Source organism: Centrocercus urophasianus, unplaced genomic scaffold (genome assembly GCF_019232065.1).
Source record: "Centrocercus urophasianus isolate 14NV4802_14NV808 unplaced genomic scaffold, USGS_Curo_1.0 seq_11, whole genome shotgun sequence".
NCBI lineage: Eukaryota > Metazoa > Chordata > Aves > Galliformes > Phasianidae > Centrocercus > Centrocercus urophasianus.
In genome coordinates, this window is record NW_024884253.1 from 39569985 (window position 1) to 39584597 (window position 14613).

The 14613-nt window shown below is 37.9% G+C and overlaps 1 protein-coding gene across 7 annotated transcripts in view; it reads right to left on the reverse strand.

The window, feature by feature from the left end:
• Positions 1-6458: 6458 nt before the first annotated feature.
• Positions 6459-14613, reverse strand: part of UBE2V2 (ubiquitin conjugating enzyme E2 V2) — a 29426-nt gene continuing 21271 nt past the window's right edge. For 6 of the 7 annotated variants that reach the window (XM_042836615.1, XM_042836630.1, XM_042836622.1 and 3 more), the window contains 2 exons: positions 14091-14216; positions 6459-7328 (listed from right to left, as the gene is read on the reverse strand). In XM_042836615.1, coding sequence (XP_042692549.1) covers positions 7182-7328; positions 14091-14216 — 273 coding nt within the window. In that variant the 3' untranslated portion in view covers positions 6459-7181. Of the gene's footprint in view, positions 7329-11866; positions 11983-14090; positions 14217-14613 lie in introns of all 7 variants that reach the window. The other variant, XR_006171697.1, reaches the window with a different exon arrangement.

The window sequence follows — 14613 nt, forward strand, 5'->3', positions numbered from 1 at the left end:
GCCAACTATCAGCCACCTTGAGACTGAAAGAAAAACCCCATGAGGATGGGGTGGCTGTGACACAGAAATGGACTTGTTTGTGTTTGGGGTTGGTTTGCTGTGGCTATGCACAGCCCCAGCACCTTCAACACAACGAGAACTTGTCTGAGCTGGAGCTCACTGGTGAAGGAGTCACTCACAGCAGAGAGACCTTAAAGCAGTCCGCAGTAACAAGACTATTGCACCTGTTCCTCATGGAATGTTCACATGACAGTGATAGGGCTTTAATTGTTTTAAAGATATGATCACATGCAGTGCTTCGAGCTGTCTGGAGATCTTGACCCAATACATAATCACACAATAAAAAAAAATTTAAAAGCTCTATATTGCTGTATCATTCACACTAAAAAAATAGGATGAAAACAAATTAAAAAATTGCCTTACCTGACTTGCTACAATTTGGGTCTTGTACATCAGGAAGTTTGCAGATTGGCAGTTGAAAGCAGAAGACTTGTTGCAGGTCGCATATTTACTGTAAATAGAAACCTGTTACATGCTGCAATGTTTGCCACCTCCACAGTGTGTTTTTGGTTACAGGGAGAGGAGAGCAGACGGCTGCTGCTGCTCCCCAGTTGCTGGCACATGGGTCAGTTTGGAAAGGCCTCATCTGAAGTAGTGATGAAACATAAGTAGTTCCTGGCTGTCAGCTAGTGATTAGGAAGTGGTGAGAGCTCTTCATCAAGCCATTTACTTCTGAGATACGGGCACTTATATGACATCACTTTCTAGTCACTTTCTGTTGGATCAAGCAGGTATATGTGTATTATCCAAATCAGGTGATCAATCCTGATCTCTGCAGCAGTTCCTCAGTTGTGCTGACAGATTTCACAGGCATCCTCTTGTGCATTCAAATTTTAAAAAACAAAACAGACTTAAGAATGGGTTTTCAAATATCAGCCCTGAGTTTTTTCCCCGCTCTCTAGTTCACTTAAATCCACCAGTACACTTGCTTCTTCAAAGTACATTTCATGAACTCCAGAGAAGCAGTGCACAAATGAACAGTGTCCAAAAACCAGCACAGATGTGCGCCTGCAGGAAAGCAAAGCATGTCTGTGTCCCAGTGACACCTCCATAGAAGACAGCTGTGGCCTTGCAAAATGCACACACACATTCATGGGACATTCATTTATTGTTTCCACAAAGAAACTTGAAGACATATTCCTCCTGGATACAGAAAAATAGTTGTTTTCAGAACACTTAGAGGAAGGCAGCAACTATAGATTATCAGTGGGGCTGTAAAAGCATTCTGTACCAGAAATTCCTGTGCTAGAAATACTTACTGCTTAAAGACCCAATCAGAATTGGATCCCAAGCCTATGTGTTTCGGCTGTCACTGTGTGCACAGGGGAGCACAGTTAAAACATCAACGCTGAACGTGAGCCTTCATCTTTCCTGTGCGAAGTACATTGGAGGGCTTATTATCAGCCCTGTCAAGCATGCATAAAGATTGCACTGCTTTCTACCACCAGCGCTCATCTCCAAACATCACCCGAGGATATCCCTGCTTAACCAAGAGCTTCAATGGCTCAGATTTTAGCCTGGCCGCAGGCAATGATGAAGTACATTTCTCAGTGCTGGAAGACAAAATTCCAAAACACAAGAGCAGAAAACCCAGGCTGTGCCCAGTGCTCAGGTTTTCCACTCATTGCCACTGCTCTCTAAAAAGCATTAGCAATACAGCATGAATTTAATACCTCCCAGAATTCTACCACTTGTCTTTAAATAGCACAGACATCAAACAAATCCCAGCTATTACACAAAAAGCAGCTACACTACAACTCACAGCAAAAACCACACTAAAACATTCTGGCTTAGGAAGAAGCAACCCCTTATCTATATATCTAGGTAACTACACAGTGTAATTTCTACTGAGTAGAAGCAAGCGTATGAAAACTGAGCAAACATTTCATCAGCCCTCAGTTTTCTGCAGCATAGAATCAAGCATTTCTGAATGGCATATTTCAATTACAAGAATTCCTTCACTCTCCTGTTTCTTTGTCTTCAGCTACAGGCTTATTCGAGCAGGGGATGTGATCTGTGCATCTGTCAAGCAAAGGGGTGCATGTGTTTGTAGGCATCTGATTTAATACTGGTTATTACACAAATATTACAGAATCATCAAATCATAAATACAGTAAAACATTAGAGATAATTAACATCGTTAGGCTGAATAGCACAAAAATTCCTAACTGATAAAATGTGTTTTTGAAATGCCAGGAAGAAATAGTTGCTGCTTCAAGGAACACAAGCAGTTTCGATTTTATTATTATTGTTATTTTAGCAGATTGAAAACAGAAGTGAGAAGTTTCCAAAGCAGTGCTGTGTTTTAAGCATCCCACTCTAAAAATCATAACCATTACACTGCTAACCAAGGTGACAAAGGCTTTAAACACTCAATGCTTAATTTGAATGACAACTCAAGGAAGCAAACACTTATCGTAGTCATTGAATGGCAATATTAAAACCATTGCTAACCAGAAACATGATGACTATATATTTTGAATTCACATTATTTCAGTACTTCAAGTTACAGCACTTAAGGAGCGAAAACATCGCACTCAGTAGAACTTTGCTCTAAATGCAATGACTTGTACACTTGATGCCAGTTGTAAGGATAGAGTTTGAAATACTGTCAGATAAGACTGCAACAAATCCATCGTTACAGGTTAATTCTACCATAAGAGATCATACGTTTTATTTGTGAATCTTCATACAGAAAAAAAATTGCATGAGACAGAAGTCTGAGAAGATACAAAATGAGATGACTGTGATCCCCTCCATGAATCCTGAAATGGCAATGCTGCGGCAAGGCGTTATTTTCAAGATTTATCAGCAGTGGAAGGTCCCATAGCTCCAAGTGCCCCACAGCACCCAGATGATCTGGAATCACATATTTTCTTGAAGCTTCCATCCAGCAAACAACAAACATGAAGACAGTAGGCCAGAATAGGTGGGAATCAGGATTACCAGCAATTCATCCAATATTTTGGCAAATGCAACAAGGATTTAACACAGACTTTTCCTCTTTAATAGTACTGACTGAATTAATCACACATATACATTTCACCTTAGGACCACTGATCACCAATCACTCTGATTAACCTAGAATCTCAGCATCACAGTTTCCATGCTCTTGGTTTACAGTTCTCTACTATGGCAAGTTTTGCATACCAAAACCTAAAAGGAACAGAGCCATCTGGTTAATTGTGCACTATCTCAACATCACCCATGATGTTACCCGTTCATGTCATTTGGCACTAGTATAAATAATAGAAGGCTTTTAATATTTATCACTATTTCAAAATGGTAAACAGAAAAACATCAAGCTACTTGAATGTAGGAATGCTACTTGAGTGCTGGTACACAACACACATGGAATGGAATTTACTGAACATCCTTACAACGGTTCATCAATTGAGCAGAAGGTACGGATCAATTTAGTGGAAAAATAACAGCAACAAAGCATTGCAGACAGCATTAACACCCAGGTAACGTAGAAAACTGCTGTTTTAAACACTGAATGGAGCACTCAGTCCTATGGAAGCTGATGTCAGATAGTGAAACCTGTCCTTCTGTACTTCTAAAGTTATTTTTAAGGCCACTGAAAGAACACAATACACTGTTTCAGGGAATAACTCCAGTGCCAAAGCGGGTCTTCTGAAGAAAAAAAAAATGTTGCAGGAAACTATACAGAATTAGCTCAACACCTCCTTTCCCAGCAAAAACAACCACTCCAGGGGCACAACGGCTGCATTTCCAGAAAGCAGAGGCCAGAATAAAAGCAAGCAGTAGTCAGACACCCTGCCCATGCCGCAGGACCCCTACCAGGCAAGCTGCTCCACCATCCTCCTGCATCAAAACATAGGGGAAGAGAACTGTAATAGGTGTTAAACCCTGAATTATGGCCCCAAAAACTACTACGTAGGAAATACGTCCCCACAAACACCATATATTTAAAAGTAACCATGTAATACAAACAATTGCCTAAATGTTTATTATTATGGTTGATCAAATCAGAAGACATGCTGGCAATTTCCTTTACGTATCCACTGTACAATAGCTTTTTGGAGGAGCGTGGATGACGCATTTATTCCACAGTAGCTCTGCCTTGCCAGCTATCAAGTATTCTCAAGATGCTTTTGGAAAGATCCGTGCCACCAAGAAGCACACCTTGCCACCTTCATGTCCTTCACTACATATGGGTAAGGCACGTTATTACTAATGTGGATGTTTCCATAGGATTGCTCGTTATATCTTAAGGTTTAAAAGCATGAAACCACCTTTTCTTTTACTCCTCTATGTCACAGCGAACTCGCCCCTCCCTTGAAAAAGCAGCACACAAGAACTTCAGCAGTTTCAGAGCACAGTGTTTTAAACACCAGTTCAGGACCACTAGCAAATTAAGAATTTTCACATGCACTTTGAAGAACAGTTGCTGTATTTAGATTCTGAGCTTTGTTCCTCACGCAACTGGCTGAAAATGGTGCTCTACTTCGCAAGACATGCAAATGCAGTTTTGAGGGGAAAAAAAAGTCAGACATTTGCTAACAACAGCACGTACAGATCCTGCCCAACGAACATCACACAAATTAAGAAGAGGAAATTTGAAATGCTGGCACGGAAATTAAGTTATCAAAAAGAAACACAACATGATAAAACAAATTGCAGGGCAAATGCTGATCAGACACAGATATTAGCAAAACAATGCAACCCTTCCAGAGGAGAGTAAGCAGCTGTGCACTAAAATCTTCCACAAGTAATAGAACAGCTTAGGGAAGGCTTTCAACTTCTTGCAGTAGTCAAAAAAGCACTGTAACATTCCATAAGGAGTTGCATACACTCTTGTACCACTGTGAGCAAAAGGGAAATCCAAGACACATAAGACCACTCCAGGAGTATGTTTCAGTCACCTCACACCCTGGTGTCAGAGTTCAGGTCAGCTCTCGCCACCATTGTTTTTTCCTATGCAAAGTGTGTCTGCTTAGAGTTGGATATGCAGATTAGTACAGATACAAACCGATCAAGTACAGACAAGGGTGAAAACTTGATGATGCAGGATGATCTTGTATCAGATATGACCAAGTGATCAACCAGACCATTTTTCATGCTGTCAATAAGAAAGTCTCTTAAATCACATAAGTAGTCTGAGCATTTCTCACTCTCTTGAGCTTATGCTGCAATTTTCCCCAAAATTCACATCTCAGAACTGCATGAATCCATTATTGTAACTGATTATAGATACCAATGTCAGTGTAAGAAAACAGGATTTAATGGCATCATTCAAATGAAAATCAAGTAGGAAAACATTGCAGTGCACTTCAACCAAACCACCAAACTGTCACAAATGACACATCATATAAATACAAACAAGAGGTAGCTGGCAGCTATAGTTCCACTAATTCTAGAAGTGCCAAATTTGTAAAAAATAATAAGTATTAAAAAAAATTAAATTTCTCAATTGAAAGCAAAGAACATCTAGTTTATTGCTTTTAGAGGTTCTTTACATGTGAGACTGGCAAAGGCATATCAAACGAAGTTACCTGGCTGTTGATGGCTTTTGATTAAATTCACTTTTTTGAAAGAATAAAACCTTGAACGCAAATAGTCAACTTATTCCCACTGCTATATGTTCTCACCACAATAAACAAACACATTTTCCAAGAGGGATCTCATTTCCAACAGGACACTGCTAGCTTACTTTCTTATGAGAAATCAGTAACAGAACCCAAACCAACGATCTCAGCAGAAAAAAAAAAATATATATTGAAAACACAGACCAACATTTTTAAGAGGCAACAGGCATTCTAAGTAGAAGGACAGTGAGAAACACAACACATGAAAAGCAGATGGAGATAAGATAATCTGTGGTACGTGTGGGTTTTTTATTAAAGCTTCCAGAAGATTCTTTTTGTGTGTGTTTGAGAAGTGGCAAAGGTGGGACAAGAAAAAAAGGAAAGAAACATAAAAGAAAGAAAGATGCAAGAATGCATGAATCGAGGTAACAACTGCCAAAGCACGACAGAGACCTGAGAGACTTCAGAAGTGCGGTCTGAAAACTGCTCAGAGGTCAAGTAAGTCACTTGAAAGTTGTGCTCATTTCTCAAAAGATTCTGGAGGGGAGGCGTAGGGGGATCTGATAGATGAGATATTTGCTTTTGGTTTGAGGAGGGGAGGCTGTTTGGTTTTTTGTTTTTCTTTACATGCACAGTGCAAGTTTGTATAAAGAAGTGGTAGCAGAGATGACAGACGTTACTCTGCAGCCAAAGAAATACCTTGACCTCTAAAGTAAACTAAGCATACAAAATGTAAGAATAGAAGGTGCATGTAAAACCAGCAGCAATATTATGTTTGGCTCTCCATTACTTCTGCAAGTTACTGTACATATAATACATCACTGTTATAGAAATGGCACAGCCTCAGACACTTTCCACATTTTATTTACATTTTAAGACTAACTTTAATCTCAATCACATATCCATACATTTCCTTTGTTTCACTAAAACTTAAATGCATGGTTTATTAGAACAAAGACTGTAAACAAATATTTGCCATGTCCAATACATGTAACACACAGGAGCTGCTTAACAGAAATTAATCCCCCCATTTTATAAATACAGGTATCAAAACAATCCTGAACATACTTTGTGACACTACTAGTAGTCGGTACCCACACCCTTGCAAAATTAAACAAGATGAGCAACGGTATTCACTGTACCTGCTACTTTAAAACAAATTTTAACTGCAGCTCTTTTACTAAGCAAGATGGATAAAGCATGCCATTTATATTTTGCCTTCTCAAGAGATTATTTTCAGAAACATATATTATTCCACAGCAATCTGACACTTCCTGTCATGCTTTCATCTTGTAAAACCTGAATTCCAATTTTAGGCTATTCCAGGCTTATGCTTAAATGACAGTGCCTTGGTAAGAGAAAAAAATAATTGTGCTGCCTTTTTCTCCCATAGTGCCTGAAAACATATTGGGCATACATATATTATATATATTCTTACAAATGTCCAGGTCATGTATACCAGCTGAAATTCTTTTAATGTGTGGGTGTTTGCATTGTGAGATTTAATCAAGACATTAACATGAGTAGAAGGTTGTTGTTTTAAGACAGAAGTTTGAGAATCAGCTAAAATTAATTGTTGTAAGTTTGTCCTTCTGGAGGTTGTGGAAGCTTCATATTTTCTTTGGACATCATTAGACGTCTTAGCTCTTGAAGTACAACTTTAATGCTATAAGAATTTTGCCATTTTGCTAACACTGGTATGCTCCGTGCATCCACCTGCAAAGAGAAGAGAAAGTTGTAAGTTATAATGAAATAATAATTAAAAAAAAACCTATGTATGAATTACTGCTATTGACCTAATGCTTCTAAGAAAGAGTCAAAACATTCTCTGACAATTTCTCTGTGGCATAAAGTCCCCACTTTATGAACTGTGCTCATAACACAGTTTTTAGGAAAATAAACATACAGTTGCACAGATACAGATTCTGCAATAAAACCCATGCAGGTGGATCCCTCCACCTGTGCTGATATTAACATCAGTGAGAACAAAAAGGATGGGGTGAGTAGAGAAGAAGTCAGTAAATAGTTCACTGCTAAACTGGAACCATACCTCACAAAATTCAATTCTACCAATTTGTTTCAAATGACTCAAAAAAATCACCTTCATTAAGTATACATTAAATATATACACTTGGGTTTTTAAAGAGCTGAGGAAAACACTGACACACAAGTGTTTGCAAATACCTCTCTTAAGGAATATTTCCCTTGCTTCAAGTATCAGTTTGTGATTATTCTATACCGATATGTGGTGCTTCTGATATACCAAGTATCAGTACATATGCTAAGAAATAGCCTGAAATACTTGATTCATGATGTTGAGCCACTTATTAGTTCTTCACATTGTTCTTGCAGTAACTCATTTAATGGAGCTGTGAAGATTACTTACATGTGGACTTTCCCTATTCATTTATTAAACCTGTGAGATAACTTCCACAATCACAACACAACAGAGAGGTTTCAATAGGCAAGCACAAGTCAACAAATGAAAATCAGCCTGTTTTGGCAGCAGGTACGTCCTGTCCACTCAGGCTGCACAGAGCATCCTAAGAGCTTAGGGAGCCCAAAGCTGTGGATGGCAAAGGAGACCCAAGGGCAAGAATAGGCAACTGCACAATGCTGAGTTCCATTGCCACAGTAATGCAGATAGGACACGAGGCTATAAATGTGCTGAAAAGTCACCGATTTCTAATTTAGGCTGTATAAAGCATCATGAAGCTTCTTCTCTCCTTCTCATTAGAACAAAAAGCAAAAACAAAAAAACTTCACTGTCCTTAGAAAGAATTCTAGCAGAAGCATTTTCTTTCTAGATTGTTCAAGTTGAGGCTATTTTCAGAACACCAGAAGATGAGACTAAACCTTTTTGTAAGAGGAAACTGATGCCAAAGCTTAACAGCATGCTGGTGCAGGTAGCAATAAGAACTCAAGAAAATTCTCCCTCTCACTAGGCACTTTTTCCCCATAGAAGTGCTACTGTGTATCAGCATTTCAGATGAGCCGTGAAATGTTTGTAGGCCTTCTTTGTGATGTGAAGTGATAGAGGGCAGGATCCTTGATCCAATTCACAGCTCAGCACTTCTCTTTGTACAAAGAACGTTCTGCCTAGGGTCAGAGCTCCTTATACAGCCAGCACCGCTGCAAAAGACCTCACATCATCAAACCACAGTATAAAAGGCAGGAAGATTAATACATAATTTATAAGTGTTTGTAATAATTAAGAAAGGAGATCAAAAGGAAAGTTATCTTATGCATCAAGGTCATGGCAGTTTGAAGTAACCAATAAGTGTATGAGTTTACACAGGAAAGTTTTCAAAGTAACACTATAGTCCTAGAATCCTAGGAAGGCTTGGGTTGGAAGAGACCTTAAAGATCACCTACTTTTAACCCTAACATGGGTTAAAACTAGATCACCCTAAGATCACCCTAAAACTAGGTGATCTTTAACCCTAACCCCTGACACGGGCAGGGCTGCTACCCACTAGATCACCTGTCAGACCATCACGGTAATTTCTGGTCTCTTCTTCTGACACAAGTATTTGGTTTAGTGTGGTAGATAAAAGCAGCAAAATCTCAGTAACAGATGAAATGAATGCCAGGTCATATGTTCACTTTGCATTTTATTGCAGGTGATTAAGAAGTCCTTTTTCCCTACACATGTATACACACTTATCACTTGCTAATACTTCTCTGCAGCTTACCTACTATCCTCTTCTGTTCAGAGAAATACAACAAAATACGAGTACTCCCCGACTGCTCTGGTCTGTGCCCTTTGACAGACCTGCAATTTAAACAACTTCCATATTGGCCTGAAATACAACACCCTCAGTAGCTGAGGAGAAATCACATCAAAATCTCCCTGAAAACCAGTCATCTCCCCAAGAAAAACTACGGAAAAGAAGTAAAGGTAAATGAGGCCAAGGACCAGACAACAGCTGCAACAGAAATGCAGGAGAAATGCACACATTGGAGACTTGTGGTAATTATGCGGTAATCAACAACTGGTGGCTTTAGAAGACAACCAGTAAGCCAATGTGAGTAAGAAGAGAAAGGCAGGTTTAGCTTTCAGGTTTGAAAGGTTTAGGTTTGAAAGAGAAAACTTAGTATCTGTTCAGATAAGGACCAACTTAGCAAAAAGTAGATGGATAGCAGTTGTTCTGGGACTCCTCCAGTGAACATCTGCCTTCAGCCTTGCAGTTCTGCTCCCAAACTATCTTCCTTTTTCTTGATTCTCCACAACTTCACCTTTTTAGTCTATCTCAAGCATGCACTCAGCCTCAGTTGCAGCACTTAGTGATCAGTCATCACTGATGTTAAAGCAATGCAGTTCTACATACTAGCTGCGCTGGAATATGAGAAGGGATCACTCCAAAGTAAGCTTCTTCAGCTTTTCTTTTTGGCTTGGAATTTGTAATAGTAGCTCACAGACTGTAAACTCTGCCTTAAAGTTATGAATGCTTTCTGAGTAAAGACTGCTACAACATAATATTTTGTTGCTGTTTATCTCAAGGCTCTTTTTGCAAGTCACCGACTTACTGATGACATCTTACAGCAGTGAAGATTTTGGCTCAGGAATTGCACTGCAGAATGTATTTCCCATTTAGACAGTGTGCAGTAAATTCACTTTATGAAGAACAACGCTAAGATATTTGGAAGGCTGACACAAACTATGTAACATTCAAATCACACAAGAGCATCTAAGTAATATTGAAGGATGCATCTGTTATATATACGAGGAAGAAGTTTCTGGATGGCATAAAAGCTAATAGGGCTGAAAACTGCAATCTGAGGACTGTTTTTTTTCTGGGGTACACAACTGTAAATGTAACTTTAAAAAAAGGAGAAATTATGTACGTTATTTCACTAAATTACTGGAATCAAACCAAATAATTTTCCAAAATGCTGCCAAGTATTGGGTATTTATAATTTTCTCAGTAACTTTAGGAGAACTTAAAGCAGAAGCAAACTGCTTAGTTTACAATAAACACACTCAAAGCAGTAACTGGACAGCATTTGACGGAATTATAGTTGACAGAGGCCCAAGTAAGTTTATAAGTAACAAGGATTTCCAGCTGTAAGTTTTTGTGATGCAAATACTGCAAGACAGACTGCTAAAAAAACTCTCAGAGGCTCAAAAATTAGACATCTCCAAAAGACCATGTGAAAATAAATAGCATACCAGAACACAACCTGCATTTCATCAATACAGGATACAGAACTAAAAAAAAAAAAAAAAAAAAAAAAAAACCAACCAAAAACACTCCACAGCATTAAGAACAATAATTTAAATACAGTTGTACAACAATGACCATTAGCACAGAAAAGCATTTTGTCCAGCCATATGTAAGTACTCAGACTAGCTTTTCTGAAATTAGGACCCCAGTCCTGTTTGCAAACTCAGTAGCTCCACAGGCAAACTGAAAAGCAGAAAACCACATGCTAAAGCTTGCAAATAAGAAATGCAATTTCCAAGGGTGATTCAATGAACCTAAGTTAGGCCTTCTTATACAAAATACCCTTAAAGCAGCCCTCTCCTTTCCTACAATGTCTCTGAAGTTATGCTGCTGATGGAAAATTCACTCACAAGCAAAAGTTCCTTCCCAAAACAATCCAACTGGAAGTCAAAATATTCCAACACTCAGTAAGAATAAACTCAACACACATAACTGCACTTTAATGGAAAACACAGAAGCAGTTTAAAACTAGCTTTCTTACGCTAACATTAACTCCAGTACACATCCATCACTCCCCTCCACCTTTCACACTTAACTCAAAAGAAATTATTATCCTTGAAGCTCATGCTGGGGACTCTACCTCGAGCTATGGCATAATTATTTTGTATACTTTAACACTGCCAAAAATGTTTTGAGTATTACTATAATATTGTCATGGCAACACTTCTGGTGCTGTTTATCTTGGGTTTCTATTCTGCAAGTCATCAATATTTTTCATGACATCTACAAGCAACGTGATCAAAAGACAGCCATGAGTGAACAAAGAGGCTGCAGAAATACAGATAGCAGAGCTTCTTTGAAGACAAAACACTGTCATCTTCAATCATTCAAAGTATGCAGCAAAGCACTTATGATCTATTATATGAAAGAATCAGTGAGAGAGCAGCTTCAGAGAGACAAGGAAATAAAATAGGAAGCAGAAACATGAACTATTCCAAAGAAGCTGGAGCACGTTTTAGAAGAAAAGGAATATGAGCTTGTGGCTCAGGCAACAGAATAATACTTTCATCCATTAAACATACATACATTTATTCTGCTTTCCAGTATTTTGCAGCAAGCTGGAACATATGTGCACAGAACTACTGCAAAGAGACCTCTATTATGATCAGAATTGCTTTAGAATTTCTAAATAACACCTGGTTCTGAAAGAAAAAAAAAAACAACTTTCACTAACGTTTAAAAAGAAGCTTTAATGAAAAGCTATACAGCTTTTAGAGTATGCATATATTATCATCCATACTCACACTATAAACAAAAGTTTTTACTTAAACCCCTATTTTTGAAACGCATGCTTAGAAGATTGAAAATGAAAACCAAGATTTGTCTAGTTTTTTTGAATTTGGAACTAAGAAAATATAAAGTTATCCTACTCTTAGGAAGAGACCTTTGGGTCCACCTGACTCAACCCCAGCCAGAGCAAAGTGCCCTGGTGGCATATGAAAATCTCCAAGGAGGAGACCACAAAGCCTCTGGGCAGTCTGTGCCAGTGCTATCGCTCACACAGGGAAATGTCCCCTCATGTTTAGATAGAATGGCTTCTTATTCTTGCCCTTTCCATTAGAAAAGAATCTGTTCAGCACAAGCGAACTGCCTCTATATCTTGTACGCTCTTTGTGTATCACTCCTCCAGAAACGTGACATTTCTATCCACACAGAATACACCACAGATAAGTGGCTTAACCAAAAATGAAAAACTAAGTTGGAGCAAAGCCAAACTCAGCTCTCCGTCAGAATTCCAGTTCTGTGCTCTCAACTGTAAAACGTGCCTCCACTTTATCTGATACGTCTGGCACAATTTTAGTGAGAACAACGGCAAAACAAGTTAAAAACACAAGAAATCAAGACAAAGGGTACATCAAAAAATCACTTAGTGAGTTTTAAATTCGTTAGTGCTGCGAACAGTTTACGTTAGAAGTACAACATATTCCTACTGAAATCCACGAAACACGTACAGTTAAGCATCTGCACAGCAAATCCTTCATAATGTATTTTATCTGCTAGAACCACTGGGGGTAAGAATGAACTTTTGCTGCAAACGAATTAGAATCAGATTTTCCTATAGTAACGACTGAATTTTATCAGTGCTTTTAAAACCACCCATCAAACTTCCGGTCCCAATATTCAGCCCCTTTCTCATCAGACTGAGGGAGTCCAGACTTCTCCAAACACAAGCTCCAAGCAGATGGGCTCAGTAAACACAAGCTTTTAGGTTCTGCAGGCCTGAAATTTTGCTTCTGGAAACCAGCAGCTATATTCTCAGGCATGCACAGATGAATTAATGACAACATACTTCTTCACTGATTCAGAACAATTCACGTTACAAGGGGGACGTATGAAAATAATATTATAAACATACCAAAAGCTCTACTGCATTCCAGATTGGCAGCTTTGGCTGGTCACAACCTCTTAATAAATACAAATACTGAGATTATAAGCTACAGCTGGAATAAAGAGCAACAGCTGGTTTGTAGACAGCAATTTTAATAAGATCTTCAGATAGAGTTGGGTTGTTGACTATGCAGGAAGAAATTTCAAATCCCCTTTAAACTATTGCTGAGGTGTTAGTTCACTGGCTTTGGATGATCAGTATACTTTTAAGACTCACAACAGCTCAAACACACTGCTAAGAATGTAATTCACTGCAAATGGATCTTTAATATGAAAGTGGTTACTACCTATATTAAAAGACTTTAAGACTGAAGCCTAAAAATAATCTCAGATCTGAATAAATCCACTATAAAGAAAATAGGCATTTAAACACATCAGTTCATCTACAGTACGATTCAGGCAGAAACATTTCCATTTGTAATTAATGGAAATATCAGATAAAGTTTGGATACTAAAACAAACTTTACTAACTAAACAAAATATGGTCTTTAGTACAGCATTCCTGTTAGGATAGAATCTAATGTCATTTTTGTAAGAGCAATCCATGGAAAATATATGGCTTAAACATTTTTTTTTCCTGTGCAAAATTAAAACCTTTGATTTTATTTCAGAGAAACAAGAGTTTCAGTATTATAAATAATGCCTCTCTCACTAACAAGCCACTGAGAGCCACTAAAATACTGTAAACACCTTAAGATTTAAATGTGTGCAACAGGCAACCAAAATTTCATTTAAACCAAGTATTTCATACTGTACAATTTAAAATAGGAAAACTCCTTCCAACATGCATAATCCTCATCTGGGATATAAATAGTTTATAGTACAGATTAACAATATTGTTGGTCTTACCATTTCAACTTACCATTCCATTGGAATTATTTATTCCATTCATATTAATTTTAGTTACAAATCTAACTGTAGGAGGTGCTTCTGGATATTTAGGTCCACACTCTACTTTCAGACTGTATATTCTGTTTTCATAGTTTGTCTAGAAAGCAAAAAGACAGACTAATGCATCTTACTGAAAGCTGAATATTCAGAAAATAACAAAAAGCAAAGGCAAGAGGAATAAAGACAAAGAAATACAAAATAATTAAATTTATTATGATTATGTACTCCTTGATAGTATTGGATTAGTAACTGATATCCCACTGTTTTGGTTATGTTGGTTAGCTGATGAGTTTCTATAAATTATACTACTTATTGACAGTACCATAAGAAAGATTTTAACAGAATTTTTTTTTAATTCACATTTACTCCATTTACATTGCCAAAGCACTTTTAGCACAGCAGGGAGCTAAGGGAAGAAAATAATCTTTTGAGAAAACAAAAAGGGAACAGGGAAAGATAAAGGTGAGAATAACCAAACAAAAAAGAAGATGAAA